General features: G+C 40.6%; 1 protein-coding gene across 5 annotated transcripts in view; it reads left to right on the top strand.

Moving 5' to 3' along the window:
* NCBP1 (nuclear cap binding protein subunit 1) overlaps positions 1-19,223 on the top strand; it is a 397,555-nt gene that overhangs the window by 274,102 nt on the left and 104,230 nt on the right. For all 5 annotated transcript variants that reach the window (XM_033917013.1, XM_033917021.1, XM_033917038.1 and 2 more), the window contains one exon: positions 2,581-2,703. In XM_033917013.1, the coding sequence (XP_033772904.1) occupies positions 2,581-2,703 (123 nt within the window). The remainder of the gene's footprint in view (positions 1-2,580; positions 2,704-19,223) is intronic.

The following is a 19,223-nucleotide window of genomic DNA, read 5'->3' as shown; positions in this document are numbered from 1 at the left end:
TATATATGTATACAGTATAAGTCTATATAACACTTATGCAACACTTATGCTATTTGTAACCCGTCTAGAACTCTACTTTGTGAGAGTTTGATGGGAACTTACTCCAGTCCAATCTTACTATATATCCCACCGCAAACAAATTAATCCATGGTTCTCTTCTGAACTTAATCTAATTAAAAAGCAATTGCGGTCTTTGGAAAGGCGATGGAGGCACGACAAATCTTTAACCAACTTCAGTTTTTTCAAAGAACATACAACCTTCTACAAAACTAAAATAATTGAGGCAAAATCGTATTATTACTCCCAAAAAATATCAAAGGCAAAAAACTCAGCAACACTTTTTAAGATAGTACGCTCTCTCACTACAAAATGTTACAATGAATCCACTGTTTCTCAGCTCCCATTAGCCCAATCTTTGGCTGAGTTTTTCATAGAGAAAACCTTAAAAATTAGATCAGCCATTCCGTCATCTGACCGAGCAAAATCTGACAGCTTATTTCCTTCAAACTTCACATCTTCACATACATGGAGTTCAAAATGTTCTAGATTTAGGATTCCCTCATTATCAGAGATACAACAAACCATCAATATACTGAACTGTAAGGGTTCCTCTGTTGAAATCGCTCCCCCTCTTATTCTTAAGTGTTATTTTTCAATATTTGGTCCCCAAATACGCAAATTGATTGAATTTAGTTTCACTACAAGTACTGTTCCTAAACAATGGAAAGAAGCAATCATTTTTCCCACAATTAAGGATAACAAAATAAGTGCAGCAGAGATCTCCAACTACTGGCCTATTTCTAATATCCCATTTTTGGCTAAACTTACCGAAAAAATTGTCTTTAATCAACTCTCTGATTTCATCGAACAAACAAATGTCCTCCATCCTAATCAGACGGGCTTTCGTAGTCACCATTCGACTGAATTATCCTTGATAGGGTTAACCACAAATATCATGTATCAACTAGATCACCAAAAATCAGTTATACTCATTTCACTAGACCTATCGTCGGCCTTCGATACCATAGATCACCAACTATTAATCCATAGGCTTGGCGACATAGGGATCTCCGATCAAGTATTAGATTGGTTTATATCATATTTTAAAGATCGTTCCTCCAAAGTCCGGTTTAACGGTTCTTCATCAAACACTTTTTCTAATAGTTATGGGATTCCACAAGGCTCCAGTCTGTCTCTTATGTTGTTTAACATCTTCCTCGCACCACTCATCACACTAGGGCAATCAATAGGGTTTTTTATCTTCGCTTATGCGGATGATATTCAACTTATTCATCCCGTTGACCTGGAAAACCCTGCAGAAATTTCTTCCATCAATTCGAAACTGAATCAAATATGTTATTGGTTAAATACAAATATGTTAGCCCTCAACATCAGTAAAACCAAAGCAATGATTTTCACAGTTAAGGAAGGTCTCTCTCCTTCCATCCCTATTACAATAAACTCTGTTCCCGTTCAAATAGTTACTTCTATTAAACTTCTCAGAGTTATCCTCGACGGAAAATTCTCATTTCATGACCATATAAGTTCAGTAGTCAAGAAATGTTTCTATCGCCTCCGAATGATTAGATCTCTTGCTACTCTATGAGACCAAACTTCTTTAAAAATCCTTATCCATTCACTAGTCATTTCTTGTCTGGACTATAGCAATGCACTATATAAAGGTATTACTAAGAAAGAAATAAAATGCCTCCAAATTGTTCAAAATACTGCTGTTAAAATCATTTCAAAAGCCCGAAAATTCGATCATGTCGCCCCACTTCTGATAAACGCTCATTGGCTTCCCATAAATCATCGAATTACTTATAAAATAATGTTACTGATACATAAGATCCTAGCTTCCAGTCTACCTGATTTCATCAATAGGTTATTGATTCCCCACACCCCCATCGCACATTACGTTCCTCTAATCAAAACCTGTTATCTATTCCCTCTTTAAGACACATTAGCACCATGCGTACCAATATTTTTTCTGTCACGGCCCCTACCATCTAGAACTCAGCACCAAAATACATAAGAGAAATTTCATCACTTGATAAATTTAAAAGTAATTTGAAGGCCTTTCTTTTTAAAGATACATTTGGAGTATAATAGTCCTTTTAAGGACTGCAAAGGAATTTGTTCCTTGCTTTTTCTTATTCTTTTTAATCTTTCCCACAAAGTGTTAGATTATTTATTTTTGTGTTCCCCTCCCTTTTGTTTTGATCCTTCTCCCTCTCTTTTACATTATACAAATGTATTTCCACCCTTTTTCATTTTGTTTCGGTAAGTTAATGTTTGTCTGTGTGTCTGATTGTCAGTTTTATTAATTATAATTTGTTTTTAACCTATGCCTTTTTATTCTCTGTTTTTAAATCTTATGTTAAACCGTTTTGAATTTTGATAAGGCGGTATATCAAATTTTTAAATAAACCTGAAACCTGATATAAGACTTGCACATAACATGCATCTAAATTTATTAATAATATGACCAATAGCTCAAAGTGTTAATCTCTTTTTCTATCATGATCTTTCTAGTTCCAATTTTGTATTTTTGATCAGTATCTGATCGTTTTTTTTCAGGCTCTCTTCCAGGATATCCAGTTGCTATCAGTTTGACTAATGCCATCAAAAGCAAGGGAACAAATGAAGAAATCTTCAGCATTTTAAAAGATGTTCCCAATCCTAATCAGGATGATGATGATGGTAAGTCAATATGAAGTTCATGATTAGCATGCAGTAAAATCGCAAATCTGTGCCTTAAGCATTTGGTCTTGAAAAGACCTGACTGATTGAACCTCACTTATGTATCACTGTGTATTCTCTCAGCAACCTTTGCTTTTAGTTTGTTTTTCAGTTCATTTTGAGACTAATTTGACTTAAATTGCCAAAACTGTTTAATGCAGAGCAAGATTTATGTTAGGATGGGGGACTGCTGTTCTGTTTAAAAACCTGCACTAATCTTCCTATGGTGCATGTAAATCTTGGTACAGGTAAAGGAGCCAAGTAACTTCTGATGTGAATTTTCAAAGAAAGAGGGCATAACTAATGAAAACTGCATTTTTCTAGTGCAATAGGTGTGTCATTCTAGACTAGTGGGTTATATCTTGGTGCTCAGGAGCCTTGCAGAAGGAATCCACTCTGGATTTTTTTTTTCTGAATACCTCCTACTTCACAGAGGACTCTGCTGCCCCCTTACAGTTTTTTCCTTCTACTACTACTACTACTACTACTACTACTTATACTTATATAGCATTGAAAGGCGTACACAGCACTGCACATTTTGACATTTATATACTGTCCCTGCTCGGAAAAGCCTACAATCTAACTTGGACAGACAAGACATGACATAGAGGGTAGGGGATTCAGAACCCAAGGTGAGAGGAGTTAGAAGTCGAAAGCACTCTCAAGAGGTGGGCTTTTAAAAAGGCCTTGAACAATGCCAGAGATGGAGCCCACTGTAGGGATTCAGGCAGCTTGTTCCATGCATACGGTGCAGCAAGGCAGAAGGGACGGAGTCTGGAGTTGGCAGTTGAAGAGGGCAGCATAGATATGAGGGACTTACCAGCTGAGCAGGGATCATAGGGGGAGATAAGTGAAGAGAGATAATGAGGGGCAGCTGAGTGAGTACATTTGTAGCTCAGTAAGAGGAGTTTGAATTGTATTCAGAAACGGATGGGAAGCCAATGAAGTGACTTTAGGAGAGGAGTAACGTGAGTTAAGCTGCTCTCCTGGAATATGAGTCGTGCAGCTGAATTTTGGATGGATTGGAGGGGAGCAAGATGGCTAAACAGAAGGCCTGAGAGTAGCGAGTTGCAATAATCTAAGTGTGAGGTGATGAGGGCGTGGATAAATGTTTTGGTAGTGTGCTCAGAGAGGAAGGGTCAGATTTTGGTAATATTATAGAGGAAGAAACAGCAGGTTTTAGCAATATATTGTAATCTGGGTGGTGAAGGAGAGAGAGGAGGCAAAGATGACCCCAAGATTACGAGCAAACAAAACAGGAAGGATGAAAGTGTTGTCCACAGAGACTGAGAATGAGGGAAGCGGAGAGGTGGGTTTAGGCAGGAAGATGAGCAGCTCTATTTTAGCTATATTCAATTTTAGATGGTGGTGAGACATTCAGACAGCAATGTCAGACGGGCAGGCTGAGATTCTGGTCTGGGTTTCAGTAGAGATATTTGGTGCAGAGAGATAGACCTGGGGGGAGTCAGCATAGAGGTTATACTGGAAGCCATGGGAGGAGATCAGCGCTCCAAGTGAGCAAATGTAGATTGAGAAAAGGAGCGGTCCCAGGACAGAGCCTTGAGGTACACCAATTGACAGCGGAAAGACAGTGGAGGATGAACTACCATTGCATGCACTGAAGGTGCGTTGGGAGAGAGAGGAGGAAAACCAGGAGAGGGCAGAACCCTGGAATCCCAACAAGGACAGCGTATCAAGGAGTAGGTGATGATCAACAGTATCAAAGGGCAGTTTCCGTAGAATGCAGTGGGCGAAAGCCTGACTGAAGTGGATCCAGAATAGCATGGGATGAGAGGAAGTCCAGGCTAGTGCTGCCCGATTACAATTCGAATCAATTCACCGGTTCACTTTGGGTGAATCGATTCAAATCAATTTACCAAGACAAAAAATTGGCCTCCCAATTCGTTGACTGACCCTCCCCCCTAAAGCAGGAGCGGCAGCGCTGCCTCTTGATAGCCTGCCGCTCCTGCTTTAGAGGGCGAGTGGGGAGGGTCACTCGGGAAGTGGCTTACCCGCTAGCCTCCCGCTGCTGTGCTGTCCATCTTCCCCACTGGCCTCCCGGAATCCATTTTCCTAATTTCAGTAGCCTGCAATAAGATCGCTGGCGCTAGCGATCTTTGCAAGCTGCCATACGGCTTCGGAGTGTCTTCTCTCTGCTGCGGTCCTGCCCCTCCTCTGACATCAGAGAAGGGGCCGGACCGCGGCAGAGAGAAGAGAGTTCCGAAGCCCTATGGCAGCTTGCAAAGATCGCTAGCGCCAGCGATCTTATTGCAGGCTACTGAAATTAGGAAAATGGATTCCGGGAGGCCAGTGGGGAAGACGGACAGCACAGCAGCGGGAGGCTAGCGGGTAAGCCACTTCCCGAGTGACCCTCCCCACTCGCCCTCTAAAGCAGGAGCGGCAGGCCAGCAAGAGGCAGCGCTAGTGCAAGCGATCTTAATGCAGGCTGCTGAAATTAGGAAAATGGATTCCGGGAGGCCATTGGGAAAGACGGACAACACAGGCCTTCCGGAGGGGGTGTGCGGCCTTCTTGGGGAGGGGGAACAGGCCTTCAGAGGAGACAGGCAGGCCTTCAGGGGTGGGTTGTAGGCCTTCAAGGGGGGGGGGACAGGCCTTCAGGGGGAGGTGCAGGCCTTCAGGGGGGACAGACCTTCAAGGGGGGGGAACAGGCAGGCTTTCAGGGTGGGGGTGGGACAGGCCTTCAGGGGGGACAGGCAGGAAGGCCTTCGGGGGGGATGCAGGCCTTCAAGGGGGCAGGCAGGCCTTTAGGGGTGGGGTGCAGGCCTTTAGGGGGTGGGGTGCAGGCCTTCGGGGGGGACAGACCAGGGGAAGGGTGCCCTGGTGTAGAAGTACACAGAGGGAGGGAAGGGGGAGTTCAAAGATACGTGCATATGCCGGACTTTGGGGGGGAAGAAATAATGGGTCTGAAAATAGAGGAGAGGAAGAGGGATGATGGAAAATGGGATTTAGGGAGGGAAGGAACAGAAAGGGAGAGAAGTTGGACACAAGGGGTGGGGGGATAGAGTTACTGGATAGGAGGGTAATTGGGAAAAGAAAGGGAGAAGCGCCCTTCCTGGGGTGGTGAGGAAGGAGAGAGAGATGCTGGATGAAAGGGTAGTTAAGAAAAGGTGGATCTGTGGAGGGAGACAAACTAATTTTATTTTCTGTTTTGTGATTACAATATGTCAGATTTGAAACGTGTATCCTGCCAGAGCTGGTGTTAGACCGCAAATGTAAGCTAGGATTTAACAGAGAGAGGAAAAGTCTTTTTTTGTTTGTTTATTCTGTTTACACCACAGCCCCAGTGTGGTTAGGAGAAGGAAAAGAGGGTAAAGAGGCTATAAAATAAACCCACCAGGATGTTTAAAAAAACAACACCCAATTGGGAAGGAAAATCGAATCGAAAAACCAATTTAATAGGCTGAATCGAATTGAAATTTTTTTTCCTAAATCGGGTAGCACTAGTCCAGGCCATGGCGGTGATCAGCACATTCAAGTAACTTGGAGAAGAAGACCTGTCCCCCAATGTAGGAGAAAGGCATCTGACATTTTCATTAAGCTGTTTGTTAAAGGAATGCACTAATAGATTAACCCTCATCTTTTCAGGCATTTAATGCATTTCTTAATGTTTTAAAAACAATTGACCCTGAGAAGCTATTTTGAGTTTTTATTTAAATTGTCCAAACTCCAGGGTTCAAGGCTACAAAATCCTTAGTGGAGTAGAACAGGTACAAATGGATCGATTTTTCACTCAGTCAAAAATTACAAAGACTAGGGGACACTTGAAGTTACAGAGAAATACTTTTAAAACCAATAGGAGGAAATTTTTTTCACTCAGAGAATCGTTAAGCTCTGGAATGCGTTGCCAGAGGTTGTGATAAGAGCGGATAGCATCATAGCTGGTTTTAAGAAAGGTTTGGACAAGTTCCTTGAGAAAAAGTCCATAGTCTGTTATTGAGAAAAACATTGGGGTAAACTACTGCTTGTCCTTGATCTGTAGAATGAAATATTGGTACTCCTTGGGTTTTGGCCAGGTATTAGTGACCTGGATTGGCAACTGTGAGAACGGGCTACTGGGCTTGATGAATCAATGGTCTGACTAAGAAAGACTATTTTTATGTTCTTCAATGGTGGCCCCCATTGTCATTCTGATTTTTCCCAATACTCTGCTTCTCTATCCAAACTTAAGTCAGAAAGAGGGAAGCGGTTGGGAGGAAGAGTTGCATGGTTGAAAGACATTTCTCAGTAGAAGAAGAAAATGGATTTGGAAACACTCATCCTCATAAAAAAGTTTGAAGGCAGGCTGAAAGTGATGGTCACAGCCTAATGACTTTCAGCTCATTTGAATGCCAAGATTGTGGAAATAAACACTAGCTTGTGTTCAGTTTAACAATAAAATATATTGATATATGAGGACACCCAAGTCTTAAAGGCAGACGTATGTTCTAAATTCTGGACAAAAGCTAGCCCCTTATATAGGGAATTTGGCATCTTAAACACAAAGGTATCACATGAATACATAAAAAATAGATTCATTATTACAGGTGCATAGATTAGTTTACTCTTCCATTATACTCTCCTTTACCCTTTGTCCATCTGGAGGCCTAGTATTAGGGTTATAAACTGATCACTACCCAAGATACAAGATACTTATTATGTTTTTCCTCTCCAGAATGGCAGTGAAATGTAGTTTTAGCGAAGAGGTCATACATAGTCCATGTAGTTAATGATCTTACTAGTTCCAGTATATTTCTAAGGTGGAATTTTTCCAGTTCCAGGATGGGTGGGAGGGCCTAGACTGTGTTAGCTATGAAACCTATCTCCAATGTTATTTTCTATTAAAACACATTTCTATGATCTTGTTTGCAATAGAGCTTGCCTCCAGACAAAAGGTAGAGGGAGGAGATTAGCACACATACTTTAAAGAAATAGTTATTAGAAGGACTACTGATAAATATCTAGTTTCAACCAAGGCTGGCAGGAAACAGAGATTTGACAGTTTTGAAAAGCTAGTCTAAGCTGTGTGCACAGGTTCAGATTAAAAAAGTTTGAAATTTGTGTTTTTGAGAGAGCACAGAATTTCACAGAAACAGGATAATCAAACATCCAAAAACAGCAGTAAAAGATTAGCCATCTACAAATATGAGAGAATGCAATATTACACTCAGCTCAACAGTGAGGTCATACACAAGTCCAGGCACGTGAAAGACTCTATTTATGCACATTTACACCACATAGATATTTAAACATCTTTTATATCTCCCTTCTCTTGTCTTTCCGCCAAAGTATACATATTGAGATCTTATGATGGACCACTTACCATTTTAGTAGCCTTTCTCTGGACCAACTCCATCCTTTTTATATCTTTTTAAAAGTGCGATCTCCAGAATTGTACATAGTATTCTAAATGAGGTCTCTCACCTGAGTCTTATACAGGGGCATCAATACTTCCTTTTTCCTACTGGCCATACCTCTTCCTATGCACCCTAGCATCCTTCTAGCTTTTGCCATCACCTTTTCAACCTGTTATTTAGTATTACTAATTCTATTCACTGCCACTCAGTACTGCCCAAAAGAAGGGATAATTTGCTTGTTTCAACTCTATATTTATAACAACTGAGTCAAAATCACGGTAGCATGTAGTTATAATAACAAATATATTTTTGCTCATATGTGACAATTCCTCAAGGCACTCTTTAAGAAATATTATGAAATCAAAACATTTACCAACCTGAAGATACTGCCTGTTCAGACCTGTTCCTTTTGTCATCTTCATCAAAGCACTTCTCATGCATTTTTTTGTTAGGGTTTGCACTTTGTAAGGCATGCCTGTCTTTCCCATAGGTAGAGGAACTTCATTAAAATATTCCCAAACTGGGTCTCTCTTATGGCCTTACAGGTTTTCTCCACCAAGGAAAGAATAATATGATAAACTTCAGGCTGCTAGATTTCTCTTTAAGGCATCACACGAAGATCATATCACTCCATTCTTTATAAAATTACATTGCCTTCCAATCCATTATCACATTCAATTTAAAATATGTACTCTAACACACTGGGTTATTTTTCAACAGACTCAGTCTTATTTGGCTAATCTTATTAATATAGTTTCTCTTAATTACCCTATTTGATCAGTATATGAGCAATACCTTTCTATTCCTTCATCATCATGTGCTCATCTTGAGTCTACTCGTGCCGCATCATTTTTTTTTTTTTTTTTTTTTGCATGTCGCCACTTCTTTAGAATGCTATCCCAGTCCTGCTTTGCAAAGAAACATCTTTAAAAAAAAAAAAAAAAAATTAAAGTTCTGTTAAAAAATTCATTTCTTTCAGTTGGCATTTGAGAGCTCTCTGGGATTGTTGATTTCTCAGGAATTGTGAGCCATTTACTTTTATCTTGATTTTGTTTTATGTCATAGTTATTGTGTGATTGTTTTCTTCTTTTGAGTAATAACTATCCTATTTTATTATTATGGCGTTCTTTTCAGTTTATATTTAATATTTATATTGAGCACCACATTGGCCTGTTTGCCACTAAAGGCAGTATATAAAGTTTAAATAAGGATAAACCTATACACACAAAGATCCCAAGACTTGGGCAGTATTCTGCTCAAAAGGTTTCCCTCTTCACACTTGGCTCCTTATGCAGATATATAAACTTAGTACTTAAGAGGTAAGGGATTGATTCTTTGTACATCGATTTGCAAATAAACAATGAGGCTAATGTTTTTTCTTAACTCTGTATTACTAATAATATTTATCATTTCTGTAACACTGAAAGGTGTATGCAGCGCTGTATATTTAATATGTAATAGACTGTCCCTGCTATTTTATAACATTTTTGCTGTGAAGAATAAGCATGTTATCTCTGCAGATGCAAATTCACAGTTTGGAGAAATGCAAAAGCAAGCATTTGTGATATCTTCTAGATCAAAAAATTGCTCATGACATTATGGATGGATTCATGGAATTCATTTACCAAAAAATTGAAACATCGCATGAATATAAAACCTCATGCTACATAATTTAAAAAAAACTAATCCTTATTTGCTAATGAATAACATTTAGACTACAATGTATCTTAAATAGAAATCCATATTTAGATAGATTTTTTAATAAAAAAAACCCCAACCCAAAAACATGTTTTTAAAAAAATCAAATTTAAATTTAAAAAATGGGCAGAAACTCTGTTTCCATTAGTACATGATGATTCAGAGGAGTATAGTTTATGGTAGAAATCTTTAAATTTGGTAGCAATTGCAGTCTCATTAGTTTGAATTATTTCTATATGATCTGCTATGGCTGTACCGTATTTTCATGCATATAACGTGCGCGTTATACACGATTTTACAAACCGTGCATAACCTTGTGCGTTATACGCGTTGTATAATTTTTTTTTTTTTACATCGTTCCCCCCCTCCCGACGTCCGATTCACCCCGCAGGACTGCTCGCACCCCCACCCCGAAGGATCGCTCGCACGCACTCGCACCCGCACCCCCACCCCGAAGGACCACTCGCACCCCCACAGCCTCCCGACCCCCCCTCCCCCCCATCATGTAGAAGCTCCTACCGTTGTCCTGCTGCTTCCTCTTCCGGCGGTCCCGGCCCTTCTGTGAGCCCTGCATCTGCGCTGCTTCCTCTTCCGGCGGTCCCGCCCTTTCTCCAATGTCAGGCTCCTGAGGCAGATTTGGGACATATGTTCTGGACCTGCCCTTCCATTCAATCCTTTTGGAGCTCCATCTTTCTTTTTGTGGAACATATTTGGGGTATGACTGTCAAGCGTTCTCCACTGGTCCTGTTTGGAGTTGTCCCACAGTATTCTCCCTGTAAACGAGGAGTTTGCAGCTTTTTTCAAATGGACAATACTTATTGCCTTGAAATGTATTCTACTTAAATGGCTTGATGGGGAGGCACCTGACTACTACCTGTGTCGGATGATTACTCTCCTGATGTGGGGGACTTCTCCTCACTCCCGTAGCTGCCTACTCAACTGTTAATATTCTTTTATATTGTTATACCCTTTCTAAGTACCTCTGCTTATTTTGCAATGTAGTTCGCAAATGGGGATTCACTTGGAAAGGAGGACATGGGGTGGGGTGATAAGTTTGGGGGTTTGAGGGGGGGAGCTGTATGGGTTTCTTGAAAATGTTTTGAGCTTGTTTAGCTGTTATGCATATTCTTACCTGTTTTATTTCTTTTGTTGAGCTCAATAAAATATATTTGACTATAACTTATGATATTACAGAAACTATATTAGAAATATAATTCATGGATACTTCTTCAAAGTTGACCAATTTCAAAATGATCAGGCCCAGAAAAATCAGGATTTCTGGGGACTTGCATCTTGAGTGGCGATGTAAAATAATGCATTCAAAAGTAGTTGAATTTTTTATTGGTTAGTAGAACTGTAGGGACTATAATATTTAGGTTTACGCTTGAAAGAATGGGAAATCAATTCTAACAGTTTTGCTCCAACTTTAAAGCAAACTTCTAACTTGTGGAAGACCTTCTCATCAGGGAATCCTTATTACTATAGTGAAATCGAGAGGGTCCCTTGCATACGAGGTAGCTCTCTTTTTGTTTTGATAAGAATACAGCAAAGACAGAAGAAATCCTGCTTCCAAGATAGCGATCACTTCTACATCTATGAGTTGTCAAAACATGCTGGATTTTCTTTAACTGAATCTTACTTGGTATCAGTGTTAGCACGATTGCTGTTTCTTGCTTGTAAAACTGAAATGAAAGAACACCTTGATCCATCATAATGGAATAATCCCCTGGTAGGTTTGTTGAAATAAGGTTTTCTTCGTCGTCGACTGATTTGGATTTGTAGTCTCAAATAGTCACCATAGTGAAAGATTCCTAGTCTACTGTGAGAGTAATCTTTCTATACAAGTTAGAGAACAAAAGCTGGCAAATGCACCCCATATAAGTTCTGAGAAAAATTGGTCTTGGAAAACCTAAGCACTGCACTCACTAGTACCTTCACAATGGAAGGTTTTCACAGACTCCTCAAAACAACTCTTTTTGTTCTTGTAAAATAGAAATGGATCTTGAGTCTGATATTCTTGAAGTAAAGAATTATTTGCCTGTGGGATGAGAATGTATGAAGATATTTACCATTAGTTTGGCACCTGAGTCTTCTGAGCAGTAGTTGTCGGTTTTCTTGCTAGATGATGCAACACTACTATGCTCGGAAATGTGTGAGAAAATATCATCTTTTCCCTCCTGGTTTCCACCATTTTCCATCATAATTGAGGTCAGAATATAACGTTGCGGGCTGTTTCTCTTTCTTGTCAGTATTCATGGCCAATTCTGTTAGCTAGCAGTGACATCTCTTATTTATCCTTCAATGGTTTAAATTAGATTTTGGGACAGGAAGAAACCCTGCAGTGCTCTAAAACTATCCCTAAACCTACTCCTAGAAGCAGGTGGGTTAGGGAAACTGCCCTTCAGAATTTATCCCAAGTGAAAGCCAGCCCAAAAGTGACCCGATTATACTTGCCTAGTTCTAGTGTAGGAAAAGAACTACAAGTGCCTGCTGGCACCAGGCCAGTGATAGTAAAACCCAAAGGGATTAGCTCCTGTAATCAGCTCTGCTGGGGGCAGGGCTAGTCAGCAGGGAAGTTATCCAGACTCATTAGCAAAGCACCAGAGAACCACAGGTGTTTCTTTTCAACATCTATATGCCTACTTTGAAACTTTTCCAACTATCTCCCTTTGAAACATTATATATATATGCAGATGACATCCTTGTCCTTCTTGAGATAGATTTGAATCTTACTAACCTCACTGAGAATATAATATAACGAAGCTCCAATCCTGGGCCCTCACAGTACAAATGAAGCTGAATGAGTCCAAAACAAAACTACTGTGGCTTGGCCCTAAATTAGATCAGCTACCCTCACTTATTTCATTATCCTCTGGACCCACACTTCAGATTGAATTCTCAAGCAAAGTTTTGGGCATCATTATTGACTCCACACTTTCATTTAATGACCATCACAACTCTATGGTAAAAAAATATGTTTTTTTTAGTCTCCATATGTTGAGAAAAGTGAGATCCTGCTTCCACCAACAACATTTTGCTGTCCTTGTACAATCAATTGTTCTTTCCAGGCAGGACTATTGTAACTCCATCTAAGTCTAACCAAGAAAAATCTTCAAAAACTTAAGCAGATCCAGAATACTGTGGCTAGGCTGATCTTCGCAAAAAGCAAATTTGATCATGTTTCCCCTTTTCTGTCAAAACTTCATTGGCTTCCAGTAATTTCTAGGGTTTACTTTAAATGTGCCTGCCTAACATTCAAGATCTTGCATAGCATTCTTCCTCCTCTAATTCCACTATCTTGGAATTCTGTGAGGCCTGATACTACCAGATCAATCCAAAAACTTAAGCTATCTTTCCCCTTGTTAAAAGACGTTACCTAAGCTGAGAAATCTCTTTTCTTCAAAATCACTGAGTTTGGAATAACCTTCCTACCCTTTTGCGGAATCTGGGCTCCTTCCAATTATGCCGAAAGCATCTGAAAACTTGGCTATTCTCAAAAATGTAAATCTCGCTACCCTCTTTTTAATCACTAATTTTTATTATGTTTTTCCTTCCTTATATTAAACTTCCTGTAAACTGTGCCGAGCTCTGTCTTTATAGAGAGGATGTGGTAAATAAACTTAAGGTTTAGTTTAGTTTAGAGACAATCATCCCAATGCTAGAGAAAAGGGTGAGGTCTTTAGGCTAGGGAGGCAGCCACAAACTTACAGTATACCTGAATCCTTGGAGAGAAGCAGACCTGTTGAGGCTGGAGCAAGAGGAACTGTTTCCTCAGTGATGCAGTATGCTTGGCAAAATCTGGAAGTAAGTGGTTCTTTGTTTCTTGCCATTTAAAAATTTTTAATGTTTGGCAGCTATCAGAATTTCTTGATTGAATCGAAGAAGCCTGAATTTTAATGGTCTAGGCCCTCTTTAGTTGTTAGGTAGATGAGATGGTATGCGGTGAGCACATTCTTTCTAACGGAAAAGTGAACTTGAGCGAGAGCAATTTAGGTAAACGTTCTTCCAAAAAGCCCGTCGGATTCAAACCCTTGACGCCCTCTGGTAATCCCAGAAGGCGGATATTATTTCTTCTACTCAGAGTAATTTGCATCTTCTAGCAGGGGCAGGTGTGGCGCAGTGGCTAAAGTTACAGCCTCAGCATCCTGGAGTTGTGGGTTCAAACCTATGCTGCTCCTTGTGACCCTGGGCAAGTCACTTAATCCCCCCATTGCCATAGGTACATTAGATAGATTGTGAGCCCATCGGGACAGACAGGGAAAAATGCTTGAGTACCTGAATAAACTCATGTAAATTGTTCTGAGCTCTCGTGGGAGAACATTATAGAAAATTGAATAAATAAATAAGTACTCTTTAGTTAGGCATTGTGGCAGGGACACTTGGGCTAGGCTGGAGTGACCCACCCGGGGCCTGTGCCACAAGGAATAAAGGTTTGTGACCTGGACTCTGCCACTGGTGTGCTCTGGCTATGTTTTTCAACTGAATGCATAAAATGAAGTTCACCACATTTGAGTTTCAAAATAAAACCAATGCTCAGTTTAATTGGTGTGCATTAATTAAATCCAAATTCATGTCAGATGGCAAAAATGAGCAATTCACAACAAAATAAGTCTTGTGCCTTGAGGCTGCCAACAGTTCAAATAAGAACCTATATTTCTCAGATTCTGACAATCTTTCAAACTTTTCCAAAACAGAAAAAAAACTCAAACCAAAAAAGTGGGGGGTTTCTCCCAACACAGTGCTAAGGCAGCAGCCCCGCCCTAGGCTGGCTGGTGGCTCTCCTCCCCAGGAAAAAAAAAAACGTAATGCAAAAGCAGAGATATTACTCCCCCTCTGCAAGGCTTCACTGCTACAGTCTTTTATGGAACAAAAATAGAACCCTATAAGGAGTGGAGGTACAACTATAGAACAAATCTGAAAATCCTCCCTCACCCCAAGACGAAAAAATGATTAAAGGAAAGAGATGAAGCCTACCTATGGCACGTACTGCCCAATTACTCAGTAACTTTTAATGGTTAACGGGAGAACCCTCAGTCACACAGCAACCCCTGGAAAAACCAGGGACAAGCTGCTGCGGGTTTACACCCAATGAGGTGTTAACTGCGAAACATCCCCGGGCTCTCTCCGTGTGAATAATTAATGTGCACAACAAAAAGTGCTATGTGTGAAAAACAAATTAAGAAAAAACACACATCAGTTAAGATTAAAGATAAAGTTCATCTCTTTCCCCTAATCTGGGGGCCAAAAGGAAAAATTAGTGTCCAAATCAAACCAAGCAAAAAAACTCAACAGGAAGAACTTAGCTTCTCCGTGAGTGTACAGCAAGCAGTATCAGTGGGCAGTGTCTTCGTCCAACGGGACTCCGTTTCGGGGGTGTACACCCCCTTCCTCAGGAACTGGACTGTGCTGGATCTTCCAAAGTTGATAATAAAGCTGATAATTTCCTCCTTGCTTTATCAGCTTTATTATCAACTCTGTTCTTGCATTAGAAACTGCTAGTTCTTGAGATAAGTTTAAAACTTCTGCTTGAACCGTGGTAAGTTTGTATTATCTTGAATCAAGACTTTGATCACCCGCAGTTCTGCCATCATCTGATCCAGTATTTCCGTTGGATCTTTCGGGAGAGGCACCTTCGGGTGAGTGGGTGGATCCGGCTTAGGCCATTTTGCCCCTCCTGTGGCAGCAAAAGCTGTATCAAGCCTTGTTTGCCATACATGAAGAAGGACATGGTACTACTCGAAAGGGTCCAGAGAAGAGCGACTAAAATAATTAAGGGGCTGGAGGAGTTGCCGTACAGTGAAAGATTCGAGAAACTGAGCCTTTTCTCCCTCGAACAGAGGAGATTGAGAGGGACATGATTGAAACATTCAAGGTACTGAACGGAATAGACTTAGTAGTTAAGGACAGGTTGTTCACCCTCTTCAAGGTAGGGAGAATGAGAGGGCACTCTCTAAAATTGAAAGGGGATAGATTCTGTACAAACGTAAGGAAGAAGTTCTTCACCCAGAGAGTGGTAAAAAAACTGGAACGCTCTTCCAGAGTATGACATAAGGGAAAACACCCTCCAGGGATTCAAGACAAAGTTAGACAAGTTCCTGCTGAACCAGAACGTACACAGGTAGGGCTAGTTTCAGTTAGGGCACTGGGCACGATGGACCACTGGTCTGACCCAGCAACGGCAATTCTTATCTTATGTTCTTATGACCAGAGGAGGAGGGACTAGAATTTGATTTTTAGTTCCCTACAGTTTTAAGGCTGGAAGAGTTACACTACCCTATGGTGTAGATTCCAGAGGATATTTACAAGAAAGAAGATTAGCAGAAGTAACCAACCTAATCTTTTGTTTTGCCTTGTTGAGAGCTGTACAAGTGTTAGTGCCAGTTGCACACAAGTAGGTGGGTTTTTGTTTTGCTACCGTTCTTTGTTGCCCTTTTGGGTGGGTTGGTTGTTAGCTCTTATTTACTATTGCAGAGCAGATCGAACTTATATGGATTGGGGGAGTTCCCTGAGCCCCCCCCCCCCCCCTTGTTCTTATTTCCTCTCCTAGGGGTTCTCTTGTTTTGATATGGACTGAGTAGAGTGGGCGCTGCCCAGATAGACAAGGAAGTGCAGAGAGGAGAAAATGATTGATGTCTTCTGCAACCAACTTACAAGTTGAGGTGCTGTTCTATAGGAAAGAGGATTATCGAGGTAAGAACCTAATCCTTCCATTCAGATCTAGTTTTAACCCAATTCCAGTATGATCAGGTTGTCACCTGCCAGGGGTCCATTAAGCGCTTTTTGGGCACCCACCACGAGGCAGCACTGAATGACCTTAGGCTTGCCGTCCAAGATGGGAAGGGCCTTACAGGGGAGTGTTGACTTTGGGATAACTTGCCTTGGCACTTCCTTAGACAACCCAGTATCACACACATAAACCACTGAATCCAGAACCTTGGTTCTCAAAAAGTAATAAACTTTTATTACAAAGTTCTTCCAAAATGCAACAGGTTTTCAAAAAGTAAAGTTCAGTTAAAAAAACAACCAAAAAACAAACAATTCAAAAGGCAGGTTATCAATAAAGGAGTACACTTCTCCCTCCGAATCCGCGGTTTCAGCATCCGCGGATTTGGTTATTCATGATTTTGAAACAAAAAAATTTTTCGGGCTATTTTAAGCCCTGTAAGTCCTCCCCTTAAGCCTTACCTGGTGGTCTAGTGGGTATTCGGGGCAGGAGCAATCTTCCCATGCTCCTGCCCCGTGCAGATCGCTCATAGGAAATGGCTGCCTTGAGCTCCCGTAGTTTCTCGAGACTGCGACGGGAGCTCAAGGCTGCCATTTCCTATGAGTGATCTGTACGGGGCAGGAATGTGGAAATATTGCTCTTGCCCTGAAAACCTGCTAGACCACCAGGTAAGGCTTAAGGGGGAGGCTTACAGGGCTTAAAATAGCCAGGGGGAAGTGGGGGGTTAGTGGCAGAACCGGCCCGAATATTATTTGCGGTTTTTTAATATTCGCAGGCCGGCTCTGCCCCTAAGCCCTGTGGATACGGAGGGAGAAGTGTACTCAGTCTAGTAAGTATGGTGGTAAATCAGCTTGCAAACAGTTGTGTTCTTGGCTTCCTTTAGCTTTCCACACCTTAAACACAAGGCCCTGTCTTGGCTTTGGGACTTGTTTAAGGTCAAAAGAAAACAACAATCAGTGGTTTTTAAGCAGAAGTATGTTTTCACAGTTCCATTCATTAATACAGTTAACTTGAAGATTCTTAGTCAGGACTCCACCCAAGATAAAAGAAATCCTGAGACACAGGGCTTTACTCATCAGCAGAAAAAAAGAAAGAAGAAGAGAAACATCTTTAGCTGGAACAGTTCTTGCACCATGTAAGAAAGGGAAAAAAAGGTTTCACTTCACTGATAAGGATATAGCAGTTCAATTTCAGTCAGTCATTTCATAGCTCCCAGTAGTGATTTCAATCAACCAGCCAAAATGCAAAAACTCCCAATATTCAGATGAGTCATTAGAGATTCTTCTTCTCAGGTTTGTGTATTAAATCAAACATTCACAAATTGCAACACACCATAGTTCCTTTCCAATAAGGCAGGACAGGAAAATCCTCTTCATAGCACACAAAAGGCAAAAACAAACTAGCAGTGCTTTATCTTAATTAATCTCCATAGCTTCAGTTGGTTCAGAGTAAAAAGTTAAACGTTCACCAACCTCCATGCATTCCTCTGCTCTAGCCCAATCTGCCTGTGTAGGTTGTTCAGCTTCACCAAGCTCCATCAACTCCTCACCAGGAATGGCTTTAAGCTGAAGACTGTCTCATTGCATGGCCTGCTGTTTGGCTGTTCTCTGTGGAGCTGCCTTCTGTTCTCCTTCCTAGCCTCCCCCTTTCTTTGACTGCAGCTGGGTCTTATATTCTAGTAACCACGCCCCAAACTCTGAGGTAAAGGCATGGGCCAAAACTGTTCTGGCTCCCCCTTTGGATAGGCTGAAAATAGCACTTAAGGAACCTAGTCTGTTTAAAGGCAGTTTTAAAAGGGTTTTTCTTTTTCCCAGAATGGGCTCTTTCTACAGGGCCACTTTGTTCATACTGAGCGTGGTTAGAACTTGGGTCCTCTGTGTCAGGATAGGCAGCCTCATAACTAGGGAAATTTCTCTGGGGAAATTTTCTGTTCTCTATCCCCTTATTATTCCTGCTTTTACCATGTGGCAAGACTGATGTGACCCTAGACTTGCCACAAGGTATAGATATTAAATCAGAATAAGCTTAGTCAATAGTGTTTTAGATAATTTTTTTTTTAAAATATATTCTTTATTATTTTTAAAAAGCCAATACAAAATGCAACAGATAAACAAACTGATACAATAAACAGCACTCATTACCATCAAATGATAAAATAAGTACATATCACCCCCCCCCCTTCCCTTCCTGGATGTATATAACATTAAATCAGAAATCAAAGGGTAATTCTAATAATCAAGTCGCACAAAATTTTGTTAATGGATCCCAGATTTCTTTGAATATATTATAGTGTCCCAATTGTATCAAATCCATACGTTCAAACTTATAAACTTGACATAAGGTTTCTCACCAAAATAGTGTTTTAGATATTAACAAATAATCTGTTTTGGAGAATGTCTTATGCACATGAACAGAAAGTGTAGTCTTTTACTGTAGGATATGATAGTCTCCATATATCAATAACGTCATTTCCTAGTATCATATCCCTTATCACTTCAATAGATATTAATGCCATCCAACAAAGGAATTTATCTAGTAATGGATCTTGCACATGATTAATGTCACCTGCTAGAATAACTAGAATGTCTCCTTATTCAACTGTTAAAGAATACAGTGTGGAAAAGTAAGGTTTTCCTCCAGCAGAATTAATCAATGAAAGTTATATATTTGCAGCTTTCTGTCATTGTCAGCTTGTTGAGCTATTA

The sequence above is a fragment of the Geotrypetes seraphini genome, chromosome 1, assembly GCF_902459505.1.
Source record: "Geotrypetes seraphini chromosome 1, aGeoSer1.1, whole genome shotgun sequence".
In the NCBI taxonomy this organism is placed as follows: Eukaryota; Metazoa; Chordata; class Amphibia; order Gymnophiona; family Dermophiidae; genus Geotrypetes; species Geotrypetes seraphini.
This window is presented reverse-complemented; position numbering and strand designations above follow the sequence as displayed.